The 25574-nt window shown below is 50.3% G+C and overlaps 1 protein-coding gene across 4 annotated transcripts in view; it reads left to right on the top strand.

Annotated features, from left to right (window-relative positions):
• AP2A2 (adaptor related protein complex 2 subunit alpha 2) overlaps positions 1–25574 on the top strand; it is a 65107-nt gene that overhangs the window by 13079 nt on the left and 26454 nt on the right. For 2 of the 4 annotated variants that reach the window (XM_082628546.1, XM_082628547.1), the window contains exons 2-4: positions 13490–13558; positions 22924–23066; positions 24468–24661. In XM_082628546.1, coding sequence (XP_082484672.1) covers positions 13490–13558; positions 22924–23066; positions 24468–24661 — 406 coding nt within the window. Of the gene's footprint in view, positions 1–8966; positions 9099–13489; positions 13559–22923; positions 23067–24467; positions 24662–25574 lie in introns of those variants that run through there. The other 2 variants (XM_082628544.1, XM_082628545.1) reach the window with 2 other exon arrangements.

Here is a 25574-nt window from a genome sequence, read left to right on the forward strand (position 1 = left end):
TGGAGCCTCACCCTAGCACGTGGTGGTGTCACCAGTCCTAGAGCTCCTGTGTCCCTGCTTTTCCAGAGAGTAGGCCTGTTGTCTTCGGCTGGGATTAGGGGTCCAGGTGGCCTGGCTCTGGGGTCTGGTGGAGGGGCCTGCGGCTCCTTACGTAGACTTCCATCTCGTCTTCCTGATAGCCACCTCCTGAGGCACCCAGCGTCAGGTTCTGTGACAGACAAGGTTCGCTTTTTACTGGTTCTCCCTCTTGCGGGCGGCTGGGTCCCTGTTTGCTCTGTCAGGCTGAGTCAGTTAACCACTTGGCCATTTCCTTCCAGTGTCCACAGCTGTTGGGGTGACTGCTCTTGCGCTCTTGTCATACAGTTTTCTCCTTTTAAATAAGTTTTTGACTAATTTTATATGACACACACACACACACACACACACACACACACACACACACACACAGCCATGCAGACCTTCATAACCTTTGGATTTATACTACTTTGGATTAACCACTCCTTGAGGGAAGGTCTTGGGAGAGAATAGTTTGACTTTCTGCACTTTTACCTTCTACTTCCTAAGTGGAGCAATAATACCTTTTATTATTAAATTAATTTGGGTGGGTGGTTCTCACTATGCAGCTTGTTTGGCATGAGTTTCTAAGCAGAACTTTAAAGAGAACATGTGACTCTGTGGCACTTACTTCTTACTTGAGGAAGGCAAGCAGGGTGGGCCTTGTTCTCCGCTAACAGAACACTGCAGGCTGTACTTCTGCACACCTACTTCTTATGGTTCAGTTTATAAGGCTCTGAGGCCCAGAAATCAAAGCAGGGGAGATAGGCGTCTCATAGGATTTTGTTTCATAGACACGGTCTGTGTTAATGAGGCAGTTTCTTCCCGGTAGTGGAATATAGTAAATGGAAATTGTTTTTTGTGGTGAGGTCAGTGGATTCTATTATGGGTAATGATGAGTCAATCCAGGAGAGTTTGGATACCTAACTTTTCCAAAGAGTTACTTTAAACCCTGAACTGAAACTTTTAAAAACAGAAATATTTTTAGAATATACTTTACCATGGTGGAGGATGAAAGGGAGACTACCTTAGGTAGGGTATTCATAAAGGGCCTCTCTGAGGACGCAGTATGTGAGCTGGGTCCTGAGGGGCAAAGGGCTTGGGGTAGTCTAGGGCTAGTTCTGCTTCAGGACCTGAAAGCCAAGTGCAGCTGGAGCATCATGAGTGAGAGGGAGAGGAGCAGAAAGGAGCCAGATTGCTGGGCCTTGGAGGCCCTTCCCTGGCGGGAAATCTGAGTTCCTCTTAGGTGTCCTGGAGGAGGCTGCTGAAGAGAATCAGGTGAGTGACAGGTATACCTATACATGAAGATCACCCTGACTTCTGTGAGGAAATAGATTGGAGGAGGCCAGAGTGGAAGGTGGAAGTTGTTACAGTCCATACAAGAGATGTTGGTGGCAGGGGAGATGGTGAGAACAGTGTATTTTTCTGGAGGAAAAATGGACAAGACTCCCTGATGGATGGATGTGAGGGAGAGGGAGGGCCTCAAGAGAGAGTTTTCTGTTGGAGATGAAAACATCACCCGCATTGGTGGCAATTCTGGTGCTCAGTAAATATTAGTTGTTTCCTAGCTCAACTGCTTAAAAGCTCTTGGGGCCGTTTTTAGCACAAGTACTCAGATGTCTGGTGCTGTCATTGAGCACACACTCTACACTGGGTGTGCATTCCTCACCAGATATCTACTGAGCACCTATTAAATGCCAGGGACTATAGTGGTGAATAAAACACACAGAACTACCTACTCCTATGGAGCTTACATTCTAGTAGATGGAGATAGAAAATAAAAAGAAAATCGTATCGTATGTTAGAAGACAATAAGTACAAGAGAGAAAAATTAAGGAGAGAAGGTGATGGGGGACATGGGGCTGTGGGTTTTCAACTTCAAATAGGGTGACCAGGATTGGTCTTGCTTTAAAGGTAACAGCTGAGCAAAAGACTTGAAGGCACTGGGTCATGTAGAAATTGGGGGGGGGGTACATCTTAGATAGAGGGAACAGCAGGTACAAAGGCCTTCATTTTGGGGGGAGAGATAACCAATGTGTGGAGGAAATAGTAGGAGGCCGTGTGTCTGCAATAGGGAGCCAAGAAGGAGGTTAGGTAGAAGGTTAGGTGGGGGTACTGAAGGTGGGGAGACAGGGGTCACAGGGCCTGTGTAGAGCATTGTAAAGCTCGTTGCTGTCTTCTTCTCACATGCTAAACACTGAAGATAATGAGACATGATCTCTCTCTGCAGAGTAGCTCAAGCCCTTGTAATGCAGAGTGGTAAGTGTGTGAGATGAATGGTGAAAATGAGGGATGGTCAGCTCAGCAGGACGAGCTGCAGATGGTCAGGAGAGGGTGGTCAGGCATGGTAACATGGGGTAACGCCTGGGTCAGGCCTTGCCGAGCTGACAGGGCATAGGGGGATGATCCATGAAAGGGGGGCGCACCATGCATCACACTGCAGCGTGACATGAGTGGCAGTGGGACACATTCAAGGAGTTGTGGGTGGTTCCTGGAATGAGTAGTGCCTGGTGGGTCGCGGGGTGTGGCAGGAGAACAAGGTGGGAGGAGCAGGCCATAGCCAGATCATGGGGAACTTCCTCTGTGGGATGTGGGCCATGGACATATCTTAAACAGGAGAGTGACACTATACAATTTATTTTTTTATTAGTAGAATAGTAATTTTGAATGCGAAGGATGGATTTTAGACTAGGTTTAAAGGCAGGAAAGCCAGTTAGGAAAAGATTGATTGCTCTGGTCTAGAGGAGATAGCAAGGGTCTGAGTCAAGGCAGTAGGAGTGGAAAGGTAGGGGTGGATTTTGGAGATACAGAAATCAGAATTGACAAGAGGGGCGAATGGGTAAAGTACTCTTTACTCATAGTAGCTTTGACTGTATAGCAGAAACGCCATTTAGTAAGAATGGTGGAGTGAGGATCTCTGTAAATCTACTCCTCCATAAAAGCAGTGAAAACACTGGTAAAAATGGTCAAAATAAACTTCGTTGGAACTCTGGAAATGAACCAGAAATTGACATAATCTCAGGAAGATTTATTCAAGAAAAACTGCTGAACCTCCAACTTGACCTACTGTCATTCTCCTCTCCCATGGTCTGTGGTAGCATTGAAAACCAGCAGCCTTGCAGCCATTGGAAGGGACAGATGAGATTTGGAGCCCCTCAAAAGTCCTCTTCTCAGAGTGTTGTTACTCTTTGACTGGCCTTGCAGCTTTCTGGAAAAGCCCCATTTGCAGAGCTGTCATTATTTGATCTCACTCACTGGGAAGAGCCCTACCCTTAGTGTCTTTGTGGCAGACGATCAGTGGCAGTTAATATCACAGTTGGGGGCAAACAAGAGTCTGGTCAAAATCTTAGAAGAAAGGTACGAAGAATGACATGCTATTAGGGGGCTTTGAAAAGCTCTGATAGATTCCTGTGGATCTCGAAGGCTGCACAGAGGCAGGACTGTGTATATGCCTAGGAAAGACTTGAGAGGGCCCTAGTCTCTCACCTCTGTCTAATCTTGAGTCCCTCCACAAATAAGAAGTGAAGGCAAAGGCAGAGTTATAGCTCCCTGAGTACCGAAGGTGTGCCTCAGCACTCGCACAGTTTCTGGGCAGTGTCTGGGACACTTATTAGTTCAACACATTTAAAGAAATTCCTGACCAGTCATTAACTGACCACTAAGCTAAGTGAGCAAAGACTTATAGTAACTGTAAACTATAGGGAATTGTAGACTTTACAGAACTAGTTTAGTAAAGTCACTAAACAAATAACTATAGCAATAACAGTCCCTGGGGAAGGGGACAGTCTGAATTCCAGGGTTGCCACAGTGTATTACCTGAAATACTAGTTTTCAGTAAGAACTTATGAGATGCACAAAGGAACAGGAAAATATGATCTATACACAGGAAAAAAGTAGTCAATAGAAACTATCCTTGAAAGGGTCCAGATGTTGGACTTAATAATACTAGACAAGGACTTTAAATTGGCTACTATAAATATGTTCTAAGAACTAAAAGAAACTATGTCTAAATAATTAATGTATGAGAATATCTCACCAAGTAGAAGCTATCAATAAAAAGGTAGAAATTATTTTTAAAAAACCACCAAATAGAAATTCTGGAGTTGAAAATACAATAACTATGAAAAAATGAAAAATTCACTAGAGGGGCTCAGCAGTAGAGTTGAACTGATAGAAGAAAGAAATCAGTGAATTTGGGAATAGGTTTGTTAATATAATTAAGATCTCTATTAAGGTAAGTACAGATCCAATCTGAGGAACAGAAAGTAAAAAGAATGAAGAAAAATGAACAGAGCCTCGGAGACCTGTGGAACACCATCAAGTATACTGATAAACCCGTAACTGGAGTCCCATAAAGAAAGAAGAAGGAGAAAGATGCAGAAAGAATATTTGAAGACATAAACTCCCCAGATTTGGTGACAAACATTAAGCTACATATCCTAGATGACTTCCAAATAGGATACACTCAAGGAGATCAATACTTAGACACATCATAGTCAAACTGTTGAAAGACAAAGGCAAAAAATTTTTTTTCTTTTTGGGCGCACCACACGGCTTGCAGGATGTTAGTTCCCTGACCAGGGATTGAACCCAGGCCATGGCAGTGAAGGCACCAAGTCCTAACCACTGGACTGCCAGGGAATTCCCTAAAATTAAGTTTGTATCAAGCTAGATTGTTTTAAGTTAAGTGTTGATTATAATCCCCAGGCAATTACTAGGAAAGTAACTAAAAAGAAAAATAAAAGAAACAAGTGAATTGAAATGGTGCACTGAAAAATAGTTCTTAATGCAAAAGAAGACAATGATGGAAGAATGCAGGAACATGACAGAAGACATATAGAAAACAGCAAAATGGCAGATGTAAGCTCTACCTTATCAGAAACTATCTTAAATGTAAATCAATTAAAACCTCAAATTAAAAGGCGGGATTGGCAGAATGGGTTAAAAAAAACCATGATCCAACTAAATGCTTTCTTCGAAAGACACTATAGATTAGAAGATAGAAACAAAAGATACTAGTGAAAGGAAGAAAAATGATGTGCCTTGCAAATAGTAACCAGAAGAGAGGCGGAGTGACTATACTAGTATCAGACAAAATAGACTTTAAGACAAAAGTTGTTATTGGAGTTATAGAACATTTCACTGTGGGAAAGCGTCAGGCCCTCAAGAAGATATCAGTTCTTTCATTTCTTTCTTTTTTTTTTTTTTTTTTTTTTGCCCGAGCCTCAAGGCTTGTGGGATCTTAGTTTCCCGACCAGGGATTGAATCCGGGCCCATGACGGTGAAAGCGCCGAGTCCTAACCACTGGACTACCAGGGAATTCCCAATTCTGAACATATTCATACCTAATAACAGAGCTCAAAATACATGAAGCAAAATACATGAAGAGGGACTTCCCTGGTGGCGCAGTGGTTAAGAATCCACCCGCCAATGCAGGGGACACGGGTTCAAACCCTGGTCCAAGAAGATCCCACATGCTGCGGAGCAACTAAGCCCGTGCGCCACAACTACTGAGCCTGCGCTCTAGAGCCCGCAAGCCACAACTGCTGAGCCCGTGTGCTGCAACTACTGAAGCCCGCGTGCCTAGAGCCCACGCTCTGCAAGAAGAGAAGCCACCGCAGTGAGAAGCCCGTGCACCGAAATGAAGAGTAGTCCCCGCTCGCTGCAACTAGAGAAAGCCCGCGCACAGCGACGAAGACCCCAATGCAGCCAAAAATAAATAAATAAAAAAAAATAAATTTAAAAAAATACATGAAGAATTGAACAGAGAAATAGACACTTCAACAATAATAATTGGAGACTTCAATACCCTGCTTTCAGTAAGAGATACAAGTAGACAGAAAATCAGCAATGAATAGAAGACTTGAACAACACTAAGTCAACTAGACTTAACAGACATCTATAGACTGCTTCACCCAGCAAGTGCAGAATATACACGTTTTTCTCAAGTGCATATGGAATATTCTTCAGAATAGACTATATGTTAAGCCATAAGAAAAAAGCCTCAGTAAATTTAAAAAGATTGAAATCATATGAAGTGTGTTCGCCTACCACAATGGAATGAAGTTAGAAATCCGTATAACAGGAGGAAATTTGGGAAATTCACAAATATGTGGAAATCAAACACCCTCCTAAATAACCAGTGGGTCAAAGAAGAAAACACAAGGGAGATTTAAAAAAATAAGTGAAAATAAAATCACAACACACCAGGGACTTCCCTGGCGGTCCAGTGGTTAGGACTCTGCACTTTCACTGCTAAGGGCCCGGGTTCGATCCCTGGTCAGGGAACTGAGATCCCTGCAAGCTGTGTGGTGCAGTCAAAAAAAAAAACAAACAAACCAAACAACCCACAGTGACAGACCACTTCACACACACTAACTAGGATGGCTAGAATAAAAGTGATGGACAATAGCAAGTGGAGGAATTGGAACCCCCGCTCTTTTATAGTGGTGATGTAAATGGTGCTGCCTCTTGGGAAAACATCTTGTCAGTTCCTCACAGTGCTAAGCATAGAACTGTCATACGACCCAGCACTTCTGCTCCTAGGTGTCCACTCGAGAGCACTGAAAATGTACGTTCACACAGAAACTCGTACACGAATGTTCATAGCAACATTATTCATAAAAGCCAAGAAGTGGTAACAAGCCCCCAGTTCATCAAGTGATGAACAGATAACAACATATGGTGTATCCATACAATGGGATATTATTCAACAGAGAAAAGGGATGAGGTACTGATTCATGCTACCTTGGAAACAATCACTGGGATTTCCCTGGTGGTCCAGTGGTTAAGACTCTGAGCTCCCAATGCAGGGGGCCCGGGCTCGATCCCTGATCAGGGAACTAGATCCCACATGCCGCAACTGATGATCCTGCATGCCACAACTAAAGATCCCACACATGGCAACGAAGATCCCAAATGCCGCAACGAAGACCCCGTGCAGCCAAATAAATAAATAAATATTAAAAAAAAAATCATGCTATCTTTTTTTTTTTTTTTTTTTTTTTTTTTTTTTTTTTGCTGTACGCGGGCCTCTCACTGTTGTGGCCTCTCCCGTTGCGGAGCACAGGCTCCGGACGCACAGGCTCAGCGGCCATGGCTCACGGGCCCAGCCGCTCCGCGGCATATGGGATCCTCCCAGACCGGGGCACGAACCCGTATCCCCTGCATCGGCAGGCGGACTCTCAACCACTGCGCCACCAGGGAGGCCCTCATGCTATCTTTTGTAAGTGGTGAAAGAAGCCAATCACAAAAGAACATGTAAAGATTGTATTTATATGAAATGTTTAGAGGAGGTAAGTCTGTGGACTTGGAAAGGAGATTAGGGGCTGAGGAGGGAGGTGTTGGTGAATGACTGCTGTTGGGTGTGATGTTTCTTTTGGGGGAGATGAAAATTTTCCAGAATTAGATAGTGGTGATGGATACAGAACTCTGAATATACTCAAAGTCATTGAGTTACATGCTTTAAATGAGTGAATTGTTTGATACGTGAATTATATCACACTAAAACCGTTAAAATAAGATATACCTGTTAACATTTGTCAGGGTCAAACGTGGTTTTATCTTAAAACTGTGGCATAGCAACTTTTTCTTCTTTGAAATCTTTTGTTCCAGTCTGCTGTTGCTGAGGCTTTCTGTTCGGAGGCCCATCCTTCCTGTGCACAAATAAAGAGAAAACATAGAGAATAGTCCTGATGATGTTCATGACAGCCTCCCGTGGGCAGGCTGCTCTGTGTGCGCTTTTTTTTTTTTTTTTTTTTTTTTTTTTTTTTTTTCCAGTACGTGGGCCTCTCACTGTTGTGGCCTCTCCCGTTGCGGAGCACAGGCTCCGGACGCGCAGGCTCAGCGGCCATGGCTCACGGGCCCAGCCGCTCCGCGGCACGTGGGATCTTCCCGGACCGGGGCACAAACCCGTGTCCCCTGCATTGGCAGGCGGACTCTCAACCACTGCACCACCAGGGAAGCCCCTGTGTGTGCTTTTTGATGGTCGTCTGTGCAGCCCTCATCACAGCACTTTGTGGTGCCTCATGTGAAGAAGGAGAACTGAGGCTCAGCGAGGTTAGGTTGCTGGCCTGGGGACATGGAGTGGCATTCCAGGGCAGGCTTGCTTCCAGAGGTCGCTCTGCTTCCTGCTGTGCTGACCGCCTTCAGTATCATTTTAACAGTGATACCGTCCTTCAAAAATAGGCTTTTGTGGGCTTCCCTGGTGGCGCAGTGGTTCAGAGTCCGCCTGCTGGTGCAGGGGACGCGGGTTCGTGTCCCGGTCCGGGAAGATCCCACATGCCGTGGAGCAGCTGGGCCCGTGGGCCATGGCCGCTGAGCCTGTGCATCCAGAGCCTGTGCTCCGCAACGGGAGAGGCCACAACAGTGAGAGGCCCGCATACTGCAAAAAAAAAAAAAAAAAGGCTTTTGTTTGCTCAATTTTGGGCTTTTGGCTTACTCAGTGAAATCATTTTATATAGAGACTAAACTTTATTTCAACCAAATTTTATTGTAAATTTCAGGCTTCCTGCCGTGCGATTTTGGCGGTTTGGTGTGTTAGTTATAATAAGCTGTGATAGGCCCCTGTGTTCTTTGTCTGGAATCAGGCTGTTCCCAGAATACTAGCACTGTCAGTTGATGAGCTCAGCCTGTAGGCAAGAAGAAATCGTCAACCAGCATGTTATTCCGGAAGAATGACCAGGGGCGGTAATTCTAGAAATCCAAGGGCTGTTTTCAAAGCTTGTTCCCCTAGAGTGCGTTCTTTGCTATTTACTGGACGCAAATTGTAGCTTGTTTTTGGGCAGTGGTTGTGGGACAGTCTAGGTTACTCATTAGCTACCAGAGCGCCGACATCCACTGTGGGAATTGCCTGTTAGAAGCTTGGTATTTTCTGTGGCTGACAGACCTGCTGCGTTTTAGGTGGAGACAGCACAGGGTGGCAGAGACCAGAACCTCTGCACTGTGAAACAGAGATCAAGCTACAGGCATGGCGAGGCTTGTCACCGCGTCTCAGCTACTCTGGCTGATGCTTTACCCTGTTAGAATGGGCTTCAGAAGTCAGGGTAGGGCAGTGACCTCTCCCGTTCTCCCAGAGCTGATTCTTCATCTAGAAAGATGGGATTTATTTCTAGATCTGCTGCCAGCAGTGTGGGGTGGCTGGGCTTCTGTCGGGAGGGAAGTGCAGCTTGAGTGAGCATGAACTGGGGGTGGGGAAGGCCCCCAGGGCCCCAGCACATGGGTTTCTCCCAGGTGTCCTCACCACCTGGAGGAGGATGGCAGTTCGGTAAATTTTGGGCGTAAGTTTGATTTGAACGCGTTGATCTGTGTGTGGTGTCAGTCCCCCATGGCCATACTCGACTTTCTTTAAAGCCTCACCTTGGACAGGAGTGTGGGAATTCCCAAGGGTGTTCCCAGGGCTGCCGCTCAGGCACAGCCTTGCCCCGTCGGGTGGAAGCAACACCACCAGCCAGCAAGGACCAGCGTTTGTGGGCTTGTGTCCTTGGCCCCTGAGGTCTTGTCTCCCTTGTGTGATGAGGGCACTCAGGCATAGTCCAGTCAGTGGACCAGGTGTCCAGCCCACACCTGAGCCTGCACGAGTCTGAGGTCTGAGGAAATCTGATTTTCTTCCTTGTATCAGCTGCTTTTTTTCCCAGATGTTCAAAAGATTTTTTTCTTCTTCTTCTTTTTTTTTTGGCTGTGCTGTGTGGCTTGTGGGATCTTAGATCCCCGTCCAGGGATTGAACCTGGACCTTGGCAGTGAGAGTGCAGAGTCCTAACCACTGGACTGCCAGGGAATTCCCAGGATTTTTTTTTTTTTCCTTAAAGTCCAGTAGTTTTATTAGAATATGTTTTGGTGTGTGTTATTTGGGGTCGGTATTCCCAGGTATGTGGTGTGGTTTTTTATGTGGTTTTAAATCTTTTATTTACTTTGTTTAATTTCAGGAAAGCTTTTTCAAATGGCGCCCTTTAGGCCGTTCCACTGCTCAGTTGGCTGTCTTCCTCAGGGACTCCTACTGTCCATACGCTGCATCTTTGTCCATTTTCAGTATTTGCTGCTTTCTCCTGTATCCTTTATCTCTTTATTCATTTCTTTTGGCTTTAAATAATTTTCTTTTCATCTTCTGTTTCTCTCCAGACCTCTGTTGTGTTTATTTGTTCTTCTGTTCCTTAATTTATTTATTTTAAAAATTTATTTATTTTTGGCTGCATTGGGTCTTCGTTGCTGTGCGCGGGCTTTTTCTCTAGTTGCGGCGAGCAGGGGCTGCTCTTGTGTGCGGGCTTCTCATTGCAGTGGCTTCTCTTGTTGTGGAGCACAGGCTCTAGGCACGTGGGCTTCAGTAGTTGTGGCACACGGGCTCAGTAGTTGTGGCACGTGGGCTCAGTAGTTGTGGCTTGCAGGCTCTAGAGCACAGGCTCAGTAGTTGTGGTGCATGGGCTTAGTTGCTTTGCGGCATGTGGGATCTTCCCGGACCAGGGCTTGAACCCGTGTCCTCTGCATTGGCAGGCAGATTCTTAACGACTGAGCCACCAGGGGAGCCCTCCTTCTGTTTCTTATTCCTCATTTTTTTTTTTTTTTTTTGGATGTGCCACGCAACTTGTGGGATCTTAATTCTCCGACCAGGGATTGAACCTGGGCCCTTAGTAGTGAGAGCGCAGAGTCCTAACCACTGGACCACCAGGGAAGTCCCTCTTATTCTTCATTTTTGAAATGATTTTTTAAATTTCTAATTTACCTGATTTCTCTTAACTAATGTCTGAGTTTTTCTATGGATTTTTAAGTGTCTTCCCTGTTTTTCTTACTGTTTTCCAGCTTGTTTGGAGATAGAGGCTCCAGTGTTGCTCTGGTCTGTGCGCTGCCTGTCTGCTGGGTGTTGTTTTACTCTTTCTCCTCTTCCTTGTCGTCTCTGTATGGAGTGTAACTTGCTTGTCTTACGTGGAGTTCGTCCTCTGGGCTGTGGCAGGGTTGGGGGGCAAGGTCCAAGGTGGCTTTCCTGTCGCACAGACTCCCTCCTCCACCGTCTTCACCAGGCAGTGCTTCCGGGCTTTCCTGGGCCCTGTCCACTGCTGGCCTCTGTGGCCCTCCCTGTCCCTCGTCACTGTGCCAGCCCCCGGTGCTCACGCTCCGCCCCGTGTAGTCCCCCGGGTCTGTTTGGGGCTCTCCCTTCTACTTCCCCTTGCCCAGATGTATTGCTGTGAGGTCTTGTGGCTTTTAGTCATTTCCCTTTTGAGGGAACTGTGCTCAGAGATGCGGAGTAATTTCCCCTTGGTTGCAGAGTTAATCAGAGTTTGCTTTTGTCCTTGGACCCCTGTGCCTCTCCTCTGGGGGAGCCTGACCTCCCCTGAATGAAACAAATGTGTGTGTGTTTGCTGTAAATTGGCTGATTTTAAAACAGCTTTGGCTGGAAAGCCCTAGCTTCTTGCCCCAGCTCTGGTCTTGTTGCCCGGAGGGAGTGCAGCTTATCCATTCGCTTCTTTTTCTTCTGCTGGCTACCCCTAAACTCCAAACTACATGCTTTTGGTTTTATTTTGTGATTTACCAGTCTGGGGTAATAGCTATAGATCCCCGTAGTTTGTTTAGCATGATGCCCCCATCCAGTACCTCCTAATCTTTTTATGATTTCTGCTCTGGATCTGACCCGTCTTGACTCTGCACAACACAAGTTCCTGCCACGCAGGGGTCTCTGTTTCCCTTGGGCTTGGGCAGGTAGAGCTGAGTGCGAGTACCGGAGAGCAGCACAGACACACAGGTTCCTGCACCCTTGTGAGAAGCACACGCGCACACAAATGCGTACACGCAGGCACGCACACTTGCACACACACGTGGGCCCTCCTGTGTGCCGTGCTCCGTCCACACTCAAGCCAGGCTGTGGGCAGAAGGTGCCCATGACCTTGTTTTCGTGGCCCTTTCAGTCAGGTCAGCAAAGGTGTTACTTTTTCAGGAAAACTTAAGGAAAAATTTGCCCTTAACCCGCCGCCCCGGGGCATCAGACCCGCTGCTCTACACGGTGCCCCCTTTGGGTTCTCGGGGCACCTCTTCCAGATGAGGAAGCTGGCGCAGCTGGGAGCCGCCTCCCTGCAGTGCACTCAGGGCTGAGAAGGAGGGTCAGGGTCCCCTCCCGGCTGCCCCCCTGGTTCCCCAGAGCCGCCTGCCGGGCTTGTTTTGTTAAAGATCTGCAGCCCCCCCTCCCCCCCACTTGGAACGGCAGCTCCCGAGGGCAGGATGTGTTGTTTTAACCTAAGTCCTGGCACCTTGAACAGCACCTGGGGGGTAGCCTGCCTCTGTGCCCTGTCTGGGCCAGGGGCTTTCTAGGGTAGGAGTGGCTCAAAGGAGGGTTCCGTTACACTTGGGCAGATGTTAAACCCTGTTTATTAGCGAGTTAGTCATGAAAGATAACTGGTGTGGGAGTGCCCTGGGGAGTGGGAGGCTGCCTGACTGCGAGGTGAGATAAGCTCCGAGAGCGGGAGTGATGGAGGCTGGGCGGGTGGGCAGCAAGTCTGCAGGACGGCCTGGCGAGCCCAGCGTGTGGGCACCTGTGAGGCCCCAGCCTGGCAGTGCTCCAATGTGGGCAGTTGCTGTGGCAGCCTTTCCTTCCCCTGGGAATAGAGTCACCGAGCCAGGGACTAGCCTGGGGAGGGCCTTTAATAGTGAACTTAATTCCTGCTTTCCAGAAGCGATGGAAATTTACACAAGTGTGAACTTACAACTCACCGGCCCTGTGTGATGAACAGCTTCTTATATTTTTACAGTACTTGTTAAGATGTGTGGCCCTGGAAAAGTCATCTCTGCTCTCTAGGCCTGTTTCCACACCTAGTCCAGGTGGACTGAAGCTGAACACACATGCCGACACTTGTTGAAGGAAGGCCGATTTAGCACTAGATGCAGGATGTAGGGAAGTGTGACTGTCGTGTATTTATTTAATGTACCTTCCATCCTTTTTTAATATATTGGATGATTCCCAGACTTCACTGAATATTTTGAAAGTGGACCTATCAGATTTTGTAGGTTGGTGAATTTCATAAAGAAAAAATTTCGAAGCCTACAGTAGTTAAATCTTTATAATTTTAAAAATTATCTGTGGCAGTAAAAGTCAATTTTAGGAGTAAACTATTAGCTGCTGATGATAGCTAGCACTGCTTTGAGAGTTTCCAGGTCCAGGACAGTGGCGAAAAGGCAGAGCTAAACATGTGCTGTGGGGTGGCGACTCCCCTCTCTCCTGGGGGCTTCATGGACTTGCCGGGCCTGATGGGGAGGGGCCGCACCAGACTGCGTCGGAGCCCGGCTTCTGCCTCACCCACCTCCTGCCTGGCTTCAGGTGGAGGCTGGTTGCTTCTTTCCTTGGGCTCCTAAGAGCCGTGATTCTGCATTTAATTCTGATGTGTCAGTATTGTCAGGGAGTGGGTGTTTGTTTAGAGATCAGTTAAAGCAAGATGCATTTGTGTTCTCTTTTTTTAGGCAAAAGTAAAGAAGCAGAAATAAAGAGAATAAACAAAGAGCTGGCAAACATTAGATCAAAATTTAAAGGTAAGTGTTTAATCTTTGTCATGAAATGTTCTTTTGTAAATTTTATAAAGTAGGGACTTAATCTCATCTTTATTTTTTTTCGCTTCAAACCAAAGTTAAGGTCTCAGTACAGTTACTGTCCTGGCTTTATTGGTGTTTAAAGTCAAGCCAGTGGTTATTCTGGAGTCGTTTGATGGTTTGTGTAGAATTGATCAGAGAGCGGGTCCCCTCCTGGGACCAGCCTTTTCCTGGAGCTGGAAGGACGCTTGTCTAGAGCAACTGTCTCCCCCTGGCCCCGGACTCTGCTCCTCAGGGTGCAGGAGCGCGTGAGCCAGCGGACCCGATGCAGAGTGTGCGTCTCGGGTGGGGAACTGCTCTGCGTCGAAGCCTTGCACGGTCACCTGAGCTCTTCCAACGTGGACGTGTCTTCCTCTGCGTTAGTGAATAATGCACCATGTTGTCTAATCCACTCAGGGAGACAGCCTCTCTGCGAGCCAGATTTTGGGGCGGACACCTCCCCTGAGCATCCTCATTTTGAGGAATTGTCAAGTGTAGATTTTCAGTCTTGGGACATGTTTATGAAAGACTGGTTAATCCCTTAAGTCTTAATTTTTCAGTTGAGTTTGACAGATTTGAGACCTCGTTCAAGTCTCTGAGCAGACGTTAGCCACGGGAGTGGCTGAAATCGCCCAGAAAAAATGAGTAGAGGAGGGGGCCAGGACCGAGACCCAGGGAACGGGGGGCAGCAGAAGACAGGATTTCTTGGGGTGGGAGCTTTTTCAGGGTTTGAGAATGGACGTCCTGTGTGATGAGATGATGCGAACACTCATGGAATTTGAGTTGTTACTAACATATATCCCCTGCTGAGCCCTTGGAAGGTATTATGCTTTACTGTTAACCAGGCCCAGGGATCCGCTAAGAAGGTCTGTGAAACTCTGAAATTGTATGTGAAATGGTTTGGTTATATGTATTTGTGTGTGTGTGTGTGTGTGTGTGTGTGTGTGTGTGTGTGTGTGTGTATGTATATGTATGTGAGGGGTGGTCTATAACTTTCATTGCTTAAAAAATTTTTTTTAATTTAGACTTAATTTTTTGTAGAGCAGTTTTAGGTTCCCAGCAAAATTGAAAGGAAGGTACAGAGATTTCTTGTACCCGTCCTGTCCCCACACATGCACAGCCTCCCCATTATCTGCTTCCCTACCAGAGCGGTTCATTGGTCACAGTGAACCTACATGGGCACGTCATCATCACCCCAAATCGATACTTCACATTAGGGTTCATTCTCGTTGTACATTCTGTGGGTGTGGACAAATGTATGCTGACAGTGCCCAAGGATTATAGTCTCACACAGAGCACCTTCACTGCCTTAAGATTCCTCTTTGCTCTCCTTATTCATCTCTCCCTCCCTTCGACCCCTAGCAACCACTAATCTCTTTACTGTCTTGGTACTTTTGCCTTTTCCAGAATGTCATAGAGTTAGAAGCATATGGTTATATGGCCTTTCCCCATTGCCTTCTTTCACTTAGTTATACACATTTAAGGTTCCTTCATGTCTTTTAGTGGCCTGACAGCTCATTTCTTTTTAGCTGGATAATATGCCACTGTCCAATGTAGCAGTTTCTTTATCCATCCACCTATTGAAGGATGTCTTGGTTGTTTTCAAGTTTTGGCAATTATGAATAAACTTGCTAAAAACATCAGTGTGCAGGTTTTAGTGTGGACATAAGTTTTCATCTCCTTTGGGTAGATACCAAGGAGCATGACTGCTGATGACATGGTGAGGGTATGTGTAGTTTTGTAAGAAACCGCCCAGCTGTCCCCCACGGTGGCTGCACCATTCACATCCCCACCGGTGCCGGATGAGAGTTCCTGTTGCTCCACGTCCTCACGGTGTTTGGTGTTGTCAGTGTCTGGAGCTGAGCTGCTGCGATAGTGTGTAGAGGTATCTCATTGCTATATATATATATATATATATTTGTGGTACGCGGGCCTGTCACTGTCGTGGCCTCTCCCGTTGCGGAGCACAGGCTCCGGATGTGCAGGCTCAGCGGCCATGGCTCACGGGCCCAGCCGCTCCGCGGCATGTGGGATCTTCCCGGACCGGGGCACGAACCCGCGTCCCCTGCATCGGCAGGCGGACTCTCAACCACTGCGCCACCAGGGAAGCCCCTCGTTGCTATTTTATAATACGCATTTCCCTGATGACATGTGATGTGGAGCATCCTTTCATGTGTTCATTTGCCACCTGTATGTCTTCTCTGGTGAGGGGTCTGGAACGTGCACTACTTCCTAAAAAGGCGTGTATAATGTGGTGGTGACAGCTCGGCTGCCTGACCGCCCCCAGCTCGCACTTGCTCTGATAGCCAGTTACTAGCTGGGTTGCCCCCTGTGGAGTGACTTACCCTCCTGCGCCTTCACATGGGGTGCTGATGGCCTCAGGCTGGGTTCTCTGTGAAGCAGACCCTGTGATGGGGTTGGAGGACAGAAGATTGACTAGAAAGTGACACCGCGGAATATAAACAGGAAGCAGGTTGGCTGGGGGCAGAGGAGCCCGCAGATAGAGGTGTTTGTCTGTCAGCGTTGTCACTAGCCCCTGAGGGAGCTTCGGAGTGCAGACCGTCTGGTAGAGGGTCTGGCATGGGCTGGGGACGTCGCTTGGCCATGGCTCGTAAGCCGAGGAAGGCAGATCCTGACCCCGACAGAGCTGACCCACTCCTGGCACCTCCAGGCCTTCATCGAAGGGGCGGATGATGTCTGCTGCTGCAACTGTGTGCGTATGTGTGGAAACACAGGTGCATTCCTGGGGAGGAACGCAGTGCCTAAGAAATGTTCACCGTGTGGTTAGAAGAGGGTGAACCTTCAAACTGTCTTCAAATGTTTGGGGACAAACAAGACTTCTGTAGTTTCTTCTGCCCCTGAGCCTGTCTCAGCTGAGCCCTTCTGGGTAGGGAAGGAGGCTCGCTCTTCTCTGTTAACCAGTTGGCATTTATGGAGCGTGTGTGCCCTGAGTGGCAGCAGACAAGGGAAAACCTACTCCTTGTTCTCAGAAGTATGTGCTCTGGGGGCTGCACTTGCACTTCTCCATCCGTGCTGTCCACTGGAAACACAGGCACGTGCTGAATTCTCAGTTTGCTGGTAGCCACATTAAAAAAGAGTAAGAAGGGCTTCCCTGGTGGCGCAGTGGTTGAGAGTCCGCCTGCCGATGCAGGGGACATGGGTTCGTGCCCCGGTCCGGGAGGATCCCACATGCCACGGAGTGGCTGGGCCCGTGGGCCATGGCCGCTGAGCCTGTGCGTCTGGAGCCCGTGCTCCACAACGGGAGAGGCCGCAACGGTGAGAGGCCCGCGTACCGCAAAAAAAAAAAAAAAAGAAAAAAGAGTAAGAAGAAGCAGATGAAATTAAATTTAATACTTTGTATTTAATCCAGTGTACCTAAAATATTATCATTGCAGCATGTAATCAGTAGAAAAGGTTATTGAGATATTTTATATGTTTTTCATGCCCAGTCTTTGGAATGTCCCGCGTGGAACACATTCAGTTCAGACCGTTGCAGGCCAAGTACTCAGTAGCACCATGCAGCCGAAGCTGCCGCATCGGCTAGCGCACACCTCAACCGCTCTTCCACTGGAAGCGGCTGAAAAAGAGACACAGTATTAAAAAAATCTTGAGAGCATCATAGAGCAAGAAGAGAAGAGAACTCCTGGCCCAAGAAAGCCAGCAGAGCGCTCCTCCCTCTGTGCCGGGAGGGAGTTTGCTGACCCCAGAGGAGCAGCCCTGAAACAGAGCCTGATTTGGGTGACCTTCAGTGTCTAGAGGGGCGGTTGTCAATCAGGGTGATTTTGCCCCCAGGGGACAAAGGCCATTGGGACTGGGGATGGGCATGCTACTGCCATCTAGTGGGTGGAGGCCAGGGAGGCCGCCGGACACCCCACTGCACAGAGGACAGCCCCCCAGAACCACCTGGCCTGAGGAGGCCCAGGGCTGAGGTTGAGTAGCTGGGGTCTAGGAGGAGGGTCATCCCAGAGCCCACAATGTGAGGCCTTCTTCCATTTTAAATTGAGGCCCTAAAGGTGGTTGCCCTTAGGGCAGGAGTGACCTGGGAGTGAGCCTGTCCTGCCCCAGACCTGCAGCGGGACTTCACACGCAGTCCTCTGGAGGAAGAGGTTACCATCACAGGCTGAGTGATTCCTACAGGTAACTTCTCAAGGATGTTGTCCATCACCTAGTCACAGATAATCAGGCACACAAAGAATCAAGACTGCACAGCAAGAACCAGCAGAGAAAACAGAAACAGAATCACAGAGGCCTCTGAGACCAGATTCAGATTACAACGAAGAACTAGGTTTACTGTTTTTAAAGAAATAAAAGATGAACTTGAAAATTTCAGTGGGAAGCTTGGGAAGTATAAAAAGTGACATAGCAGATTTTGAAATAAGACCAAATGGAAATTCTAGAACCGAAAGGTGCAGAACTAAAATGAATAACTCGGGTGGATATAACCACAGGCATGTTCTGAAAGATGGGTAAGGAAACAGCCTGTCCTGAATGCAAAGCAGCAGAGTGGGTGAGAGACACAGGCATGTGGTTCAAAGGCCTGCAGGGTTAAGTGACCTGGGAGGAAAGGGGAGCTGGTGTGACAGAACTTTCCAGAATTCATGAAATGCACTAAACCTCAGACTCAATAAACACAGTTACAATACATAAATAAGATGAAATCTACACCTAGACACACTATTGTGAAAATGTAGAAACCCAAGACAGGAAATCTTTGAAGTTGCCAGAGGGGGAAGAGAGGGGCCGTCTTCACAGGGTCCTTGTGGAAGCCGACTTGTCACGGGGACGAGGGGCAGCGGAGCGGAGGATGGTCCCAAAGTGCTGGACAGTAGCAGCTGGCTAACAGTGTCCTTTAAGAATGAAGCTAAGGGGCTTCCCTGGTGGCACAGTGGTTGAGAGTCCGCCTGCCGATGCAGCGGACGCGGATTCGTGCCCCGGTCCGGGAAGATCCCACATGCCGCAGAGCGGCTGGGCCCATGAGCCATGGCCACTGAGCCTGCGCGTCCGGAGCCCGTGTTCCGCAGCGGGAGGGGCCCCAGCGGTGAGAGGCCCGCGTACCGCAAAAAAAAAAAAAAAAAAAAGATTGAAGGTAAAAAAGACCTTTGCCAGACAAAAACGGAGAGTTTCCCATCAGAAGGCCTGTGCTGAAGGAGAGTCTAAAGGATGTGCTTCAGACCAGAGACAAATGGTCCTGGACGCAGATGGAGGAAAGGTGAGGTGGGCGTGCAGGTGGGTGCACAGGCTGCCGGTGGCCATGGCATCTGGTGGAGTCCTTGGTGGCAGACACATAGAGGTGGTGACGCTGGGACAGGTCCGGGGCCTCAGGGCAGCGCCCGTGTGAAAGCCTTGCCCTTGACAGAGCCGGGCCATGCCCTCACGTGCGCTGTCGACCGCTGAGGGAGGACATGGCGCCACCTTCTAGCCTAAGCTCGTCTCCCTGGGCAGGCTCAGAGCCCCTTGTGGGTGGGGCGCCCACCCTGCCCTGCCCTGCACACCCTCCAGCCTGCTTGTGGAAGCCACCGAGTGGGAGGTCATTAGGGCTGTAGTGGGCCTGCCCTCAACCTTGGAACCTCTAGGAAACAGCTGTTGTGTTGTCCTGCCCAGAGGTGGGAGAATGTCTTCTGGTTGGTGGCCTTCGGAGGTTTACCAGGTAACAATGCTCACTTGCTCATTCACTGCTGGGCGCTCACTCAGTCCCAGGTGCCAGGGGTAGAAAGATGAATAAAAAGTGCTTCCGTAAAGGATGTATGTTTTTACAGGTAGAGAAAGACTTGAAAAAGCCACCCCATTTTATCGAGGGAACGCGAACGTATACGTATGGGGGGGCGCTGTTCCCTTCCCCACCTGGTGGCCGTCACCTGGCTTCACCACTTGCCGTCATTTTGCCCATGTTCTTTTTTTTTTTTTTTTAAATAAATTTATTTATTTTATTTATTTAGTTTTGGCTGCGTTGGGTCTTTGTTGCTGCGCACAGGCTTTCTTTAGTTGTGGCAAGTGGGGACCACTCTTTGCCTCAGTGCGTGGGCTTCTCATTGCGGTGGCTCCTCTTGTTGCGGAGCACGGGCTCTAGGCGTGTGGGCTTCAGTAGTTGTGGCTCATGGGCTCAGTAGTTGTAGCTCGCGGGCTCTAGAGCGCAGGCTCGGTAGTTGTGGCGCACGGGCCCAGCTGCTTTGCGGCATGTGGGATCCTCCCAGACCAGGGCTCGAACCCGTGTCTCCTTCATTGGCAGGCGGATTGTTAACCACTGCGCCACCAGGGAAGCCCCTTGCCCATGTTCTTTCATCTTTTGCTCTTCTTTTTTTCCTGGGATATTTTGACAGAGTAATTTTTAAAAATTGGTTTTCTGAGATACAGTCTGCTCACAATAAAGTTCACTCGTTTTAAGCGTGCACTTTGAATTTTGGCAAAAATGCATGTGTTCGTGCACCCACCCCCACAGACAAAACAGAACATTCCCACCCCGCAAAATGTTCCCTCGTGTCCCTTTGCACCTAACACCCTTCCCAGCCCCCAGCAGCCCCTGGTCTTCCTTCTGTCACCGCACTTCTGCTCTTCCTAGAAATTTCACATGAAAGGAATCGGGCAGCCTGAGGCCTCTGGTGTCTGCTTGCTGTGACTTACGTTTGCGTTTGGGGTTTGCCCACGTCGTGGTGGGTTGCCTCATGGTGTGCTGGCTCACCAGGGTGGGCGTCTGGGTTCGTTCCTGTGCTGTCGGCTAGGCGTGGAGCTGCTGTGAGTCCTGGCGTGCGGGACTTGTGTGGACGCCTGGTGTCGTTCCCACTGGGAAGGTACCTGGGGATGGAGTGGCCGGGCCGCGTGGAAGGTGGATGTTTAACCTTTTAAGAACCTGCCACACGTTTTCCAGAGTGGCTGCATCATTTTGTGCCCCCGCCAGCTGTGTGTGAGTTCCCAGTCCCTCCACATTCTTACCAGCATGTGGTGTGGTTAATCTTTTTTTTTTTTTAATTTTATTTATTTATTTATGGCTGTGTTGGGTCTTCGTTTCTGTGCGAGGGCTTTCTCTACTTGTGGCAAGTGGGGGCCACTCCTCATCGCGGTGCGTGGGCCTCTCACTATCGCGGCCTCTCTTGTTGTGGAGCACAGGCTCCAGACGCACAGGCTCAGTAATTGTGGCTCACGGGGCCAGCCGCTCCGTGGCATGTGGGATCTTCCCAGACCAGGGCTCGAACCCGTGTGTCCTGCATTGGCAGGCGGACTCTCAACCACTGCGCCACCAGGGAAGCCCCTAATCTTTTAAATCTTGGTGTTTCTAGTGGGTGTGCAGTGACACCTTACTGTGGTTTTAATTTGCATTTCCTTTTTTTTTTTTTTTTTTTTTTTGCGGTAGGCGGGCCTCTCACTGCTGTGGCCTCTCCCGTTGCGGAGCACAGGCTCCGGACGCACAGGCTCAGCGGCCATGGCTCACGGGCCCAGCCGCTCCACGGCATGCAGGATCCTCCTGGACCGGGGCACGAACCCGCGTCCCCTGCATCGGCAGGCGGACTCTCAACCACTGCGCCACCAGGGAAGCCCTGTATTTACCTTTTTTAACAGTTGAATTCAGTTAAGTGCTATGGAGAATGAAGAAGACACCCCAGGTCTGTGGGGATGCTGGGGAGGGAAGAGTTAATACCCTGGTGCCAGCAGTTCTGAAGCATCTCACAGCCCACGGGGTGCTTTAACTGAGCTCCAGAAAATGACAGGGGCGCCCTCCTTGTCCATCCTCGGGATCTTAGTCTTTTTACTTCTTTGAACATAAGAAGATACTCGTTGAGAGTTAGGGTCAGGGTTGAACGCCAGTCTCAGAGAGAGAAAGGGTGAAAAAGGATCACAGTTAAAAGTCCTCCAGAAGGATTCGGTCACCAGGGCTCAGACGCGTTTCCCTAGAGACACTGGCTCTTATCCTGTGTCACGGCAGCACCGGGGCCGAGACCCTTGACTGTTCTTGCCTGCGCTGTGGCCCTCACCTTCTTGTGCGCTTGGCCTTCAAGTGTGTGCGTCTGTAAGTCTCCCAGCGTCGGGCAGGGCTGTGGGAGGGACCCTGGGTCCATGTCCTGAGGCAGCAGAGAAAGAGCCCCTCGGGCCTCCAGGCCGCATCCAGCACACAGGCTGGCCGGCCGTTCCCTGGGCTCTGAGTGGCAGGGACCACTCTCCAGGGGGTGAGAGGAGGGGGCGGCACTTTTGGCTTGCTTGTCAAAGGAAGCTTCCAGAGGTGATGGAATTCAGGCTGGTTCTTGAGGGGTGGCCGGGTGGGTAGGAGATGGGGGCTGCTGCTTGCCGTGGGCTGCGTGTCCTGCGTCTGCAGATGCTCTCCCACGGAGACGGGGACGGGTCCCAGCCAGGAAGTGACAGAGCTGGGCTCCTCGGGTGCAGCGGGCAGATGAGCGAGTGGGGGTGGGGGTGGGAGCCAGACCTGATCTGACATTATGTTGTTTGCTCATTAAATCATATGCCAGTTTGCTGCTCAGAAGGAGGGAGGGTTTCTCAGAGCTCCCCAGTGTCAGCTAGCTGGCTGGCTGACTCGTGATCCACTGTGATCCAGTGTCACCCTGGGAAATCTTGGTGGGGTGGGTCTTTCTTCTAGACAGTGCTTTGAGGTCAGCCAGTGCTTGTCCCTGGAGCACGAGTGACCTGACCCCTTACCATGAGGAGCATTGCTGTCATTGTCTTTCTGGTTCGCGTGTCCGGCCCTTGACAGTGTGGCAGTGGCATCACTGTGATGCCTAGCTCGGAAGACGGCCAGCCTTTCTGGTTGTCATCTTTGTAATCTGCTAAGGAACGTTTTACACTTCTTAGGGGAAATAAGAACCTCTGGTATTTAAAATGGCAGCGTTTAGTGGTCCTTTTTAAAATGGCATCTTATACTCTGCCAGCGGCACGTCATGAAGGTGCCTCGCTCTGATCTCCTGTGAGAGGCGTAGTCACGCTGTGATTAGGGTGAAGACACAGAAGCCCTTCTGGTCCTTTTGTGTGTGACTTTTAGGGTGGGTGATTTGTTCTAAAACGGGGTGTAATGAAAGATTATTTAGAATGCGTTCACCTGCCTAAAATAGTAAACATGTTTAAAAGATTAAGTTGCTGGTTAAGACAGGGCGGCCCTGGCAAGGTTGTGGCCGGTGGGAGTGAGGCCCCGGGGCTGTCCTGGGAAGGCCGCACTCCGGCTGCCAGGCAGGGGTTCTGGCTTCTGTTTTGTCAGGGAAGCCAGACATTAGGATTCCGACGTGCAGTGCCTGGTTTAGCAACACCACGCACTCACGACCCTGGCCTCCTGGAGGCTGGCCCCTCACGTCCCGCTGTCTTGTTTCTGCCCTGCCCCTGCCTCCTTTCTGCAGGTGACAAGGCCCTGGACGGCTACAGCAAGAAGAAGTATGTGTGCAAGCTGCTTTTCATCTTCCTGCTGGGCCATGACATTGACTTTGGGCACATGGAGGCCGTGAACCTGCTCAGCTCCAACAGATACACCGAGAAGCAGATCGTGAGTGCGCGGGGGCGGGGGGGGGGGTTCTTCTCATCAGGTGGCCATTTAGTGTCTTGCTGTTTCTCTGCACCTTCCATCTGGTCTGGGGATTTCCCGTGGGTTCGGGCGGGAGCTGCATCAAACCCCCGTTTGACGCGAGGGGTGCCGTTTCCCATGGGTCCGCCTTAGAGGGCAGGGAAGAGCGTTTCCTTCCCCTCAGTGCCTTGCTGATGCATGTCACAGATGAGTTCACCCAGTGGCCCCTCCGGCCACTGCCTGTTTCTGAACCAGGCCCCACACCCACATGGTTTAAGAGCCGAGGGCAGGTGGCGGTCCTCGCCTTGCTCCCAGCTGGCCCAGTGCCTGGGCCCTGCCCACCCCAGGCTTTGTAATTGTAACCCTGCATTCTCTTGGAGTAACATTATTTGTATGTTTTCTTGAGTGTTACAAAGTAACATTTTCCTCTTGTCCAAAAATTTAACTTACAGAAAGTGAAAAAATACCCTAGATGCCCCAGGAGTTCTGTTAAGTATTGGTATTTACTCAACAGGAATTTATCGAGTGTCTGCCACGGACCCAGCAGTGTGCTGGGGGTCCCTGGGGACATATATGACCATAAGCAGATGTGGGCCCTGCTCTGTTCCAGGGGAGAGACGGCATCAGACAACCCTGTACACAGAGAATAGAGCTGTGGGCAGTGCCCAGTGAAAGAGGCGTGTAGAACCCTCTGGACCCTGAGAAGCGGGTGGCTAATAGGGAGGGCTTCCAGGGGGGGCGTCCTGAGCTGAGACTGAGGCCAAGGGGTGCACCGGGGGCCACGGCAGACAGAGCAGCAGCACCCAGTCAAGGCGCGTATGCAGAAGGGTGGAGCGGCTGGAACCCAGAGAAGGAGGCGAGCTCCTCCTGAGACCGATGGGGGCTGAGAGGTCAGCGTGTCCCTGCGTGGGGAGGACGTGGACAGTGGGGGTGACAAGGGGCTGGAATTTGGCCTGCTGGTAAGCGGAAGCTGGGGCCCAGAGACAAAATGGAGAGAGGGGAGAACGGCAGTCAGCCAGGTTGCTGGAAATCACCATAGTGTCCCCGTTGCAGCTGAGGCAGGCCTTTCCATCCTGTTCAGGCCGTGGTGAGCACAGGTCCCCATGGATGAGTGAGTGGGATGGGGGGGCACCAAGGTGTCTGATGCCTGTGGGGACAGCGCCTCTTATAGGTTCGTCCCACAGAGTCGTTCGTGGCGGAATCCGGGGACAGAACTGGTATTTTCAGCAGAAGGCAGCTGGGTCCTCCGTGGCCTGACGGGCGCAGCACCCCGAGCAGACTGAGATGGTGCTGGGGCTTGCTGAAGGCCGAGCACGTCTGCCTGGTGTTTGAGGTGCTCGGGCTGTCACGAGCGTTGTGCTCTCTCGCCCCTCTGGAACGCAGGGCTACCTGTTCATCTCGGTGCTGGTGAACTCCAACTCGGAGCTGATCCGCCTGATCAACAATGCCGTCAAGAACGACCTGGGCAGCCGCAACCCCACCTTCACGGGCCTGGCCCTGCACTGCATCGCCAACGTGGGCAGCCGGGAGATGGCCGAGGCGTTCGCGGGGGAGGTCCCTAAAATCCTCGTAGCCGGGTATGTGTCCGGTGCCCTGCTGAGGGTGTGGCCATCTCTTACGTTAAATAGATCAACTGTGTGACTGCTGAAGGATTTATGGAGTGAGCTAACCTCCCCGTCTCAGCGTCTTATGTGGTGGGGAGAGGGGGAGGCCAGGTGAACCTTCCGTCCAGGCAGAGGGAGCGCGGCCGTCCTGCGGGCACGGGGCCCCTTCTTGCCCTTTCCCAGAAGCATTCACACACCCCAATCCTGAGACTTCCCAGCACCCCACACCCCCACCCTCTCCAATCTGGAGGGAAGCTGAGTGGGGCTGAGCAGGCAGGTCTGGAAAGGAGTTTCCAACAGTGCTGTGCCGGGCTGGGCCACGGGGCATGGCGGAGGCGGGCCCCCCTCCTGTTCCAGGACGCTCTGCGCCTTGGGAAGGTGACCCAGAGCCCACACCCGGGCAGCACACCTGGCTGAATAGGATCCCAGCCCAAGGGGCTCGTCAGGACTCGGGACTGGGTTCTGTGGGACAACCAGCGAGTAGGTGGAGCAGGACTCGGCAACTCCAGCTCCTCTGGCCACGGGGGAGTGGGGCCACGGGGAAGTGGGGACGACCCTCGGGCAGCACAGTGGAGAGGCCGGGAGGCTGTCGGGAAGCACGCCCACACCTCACCAGAGCACGTGGGTGTAGACGCCTGGTTCCCAATGAGTGGTGTTGCCCCAGCATGTTTGGTTGTCACCACAAAGGGTGTTTTCCTGGCATCTCACGGGTGGAGGCCAACGGTGCACAGAGAATGATCAGCCTGAGGTGGCAGCTGTGCCAGACGGAGCACTTTGGCCGTGAGCAAGAAGCAGTGCAGTGGCTGGGTGGCCACAGGCCCGGGGAGTGTCGGGTGTGTGGCTGCAGGCCTGGAGGAGTGCCACCGGGGTGTCACACCAGAGGCAG

The sequence above is a fragment of the Mesoplodon mirus genome (assembly GCF_964341445.2).
Source record: "Mesoplodon mirus genome assembly, chromosome: 7".
Lineage (NCBI taxonomy): Eukaryota > Metazoa > Chordata > Mammalia > Artiodactyla > Ziphiidae > Mesoplodon > Mesoplodon mirus.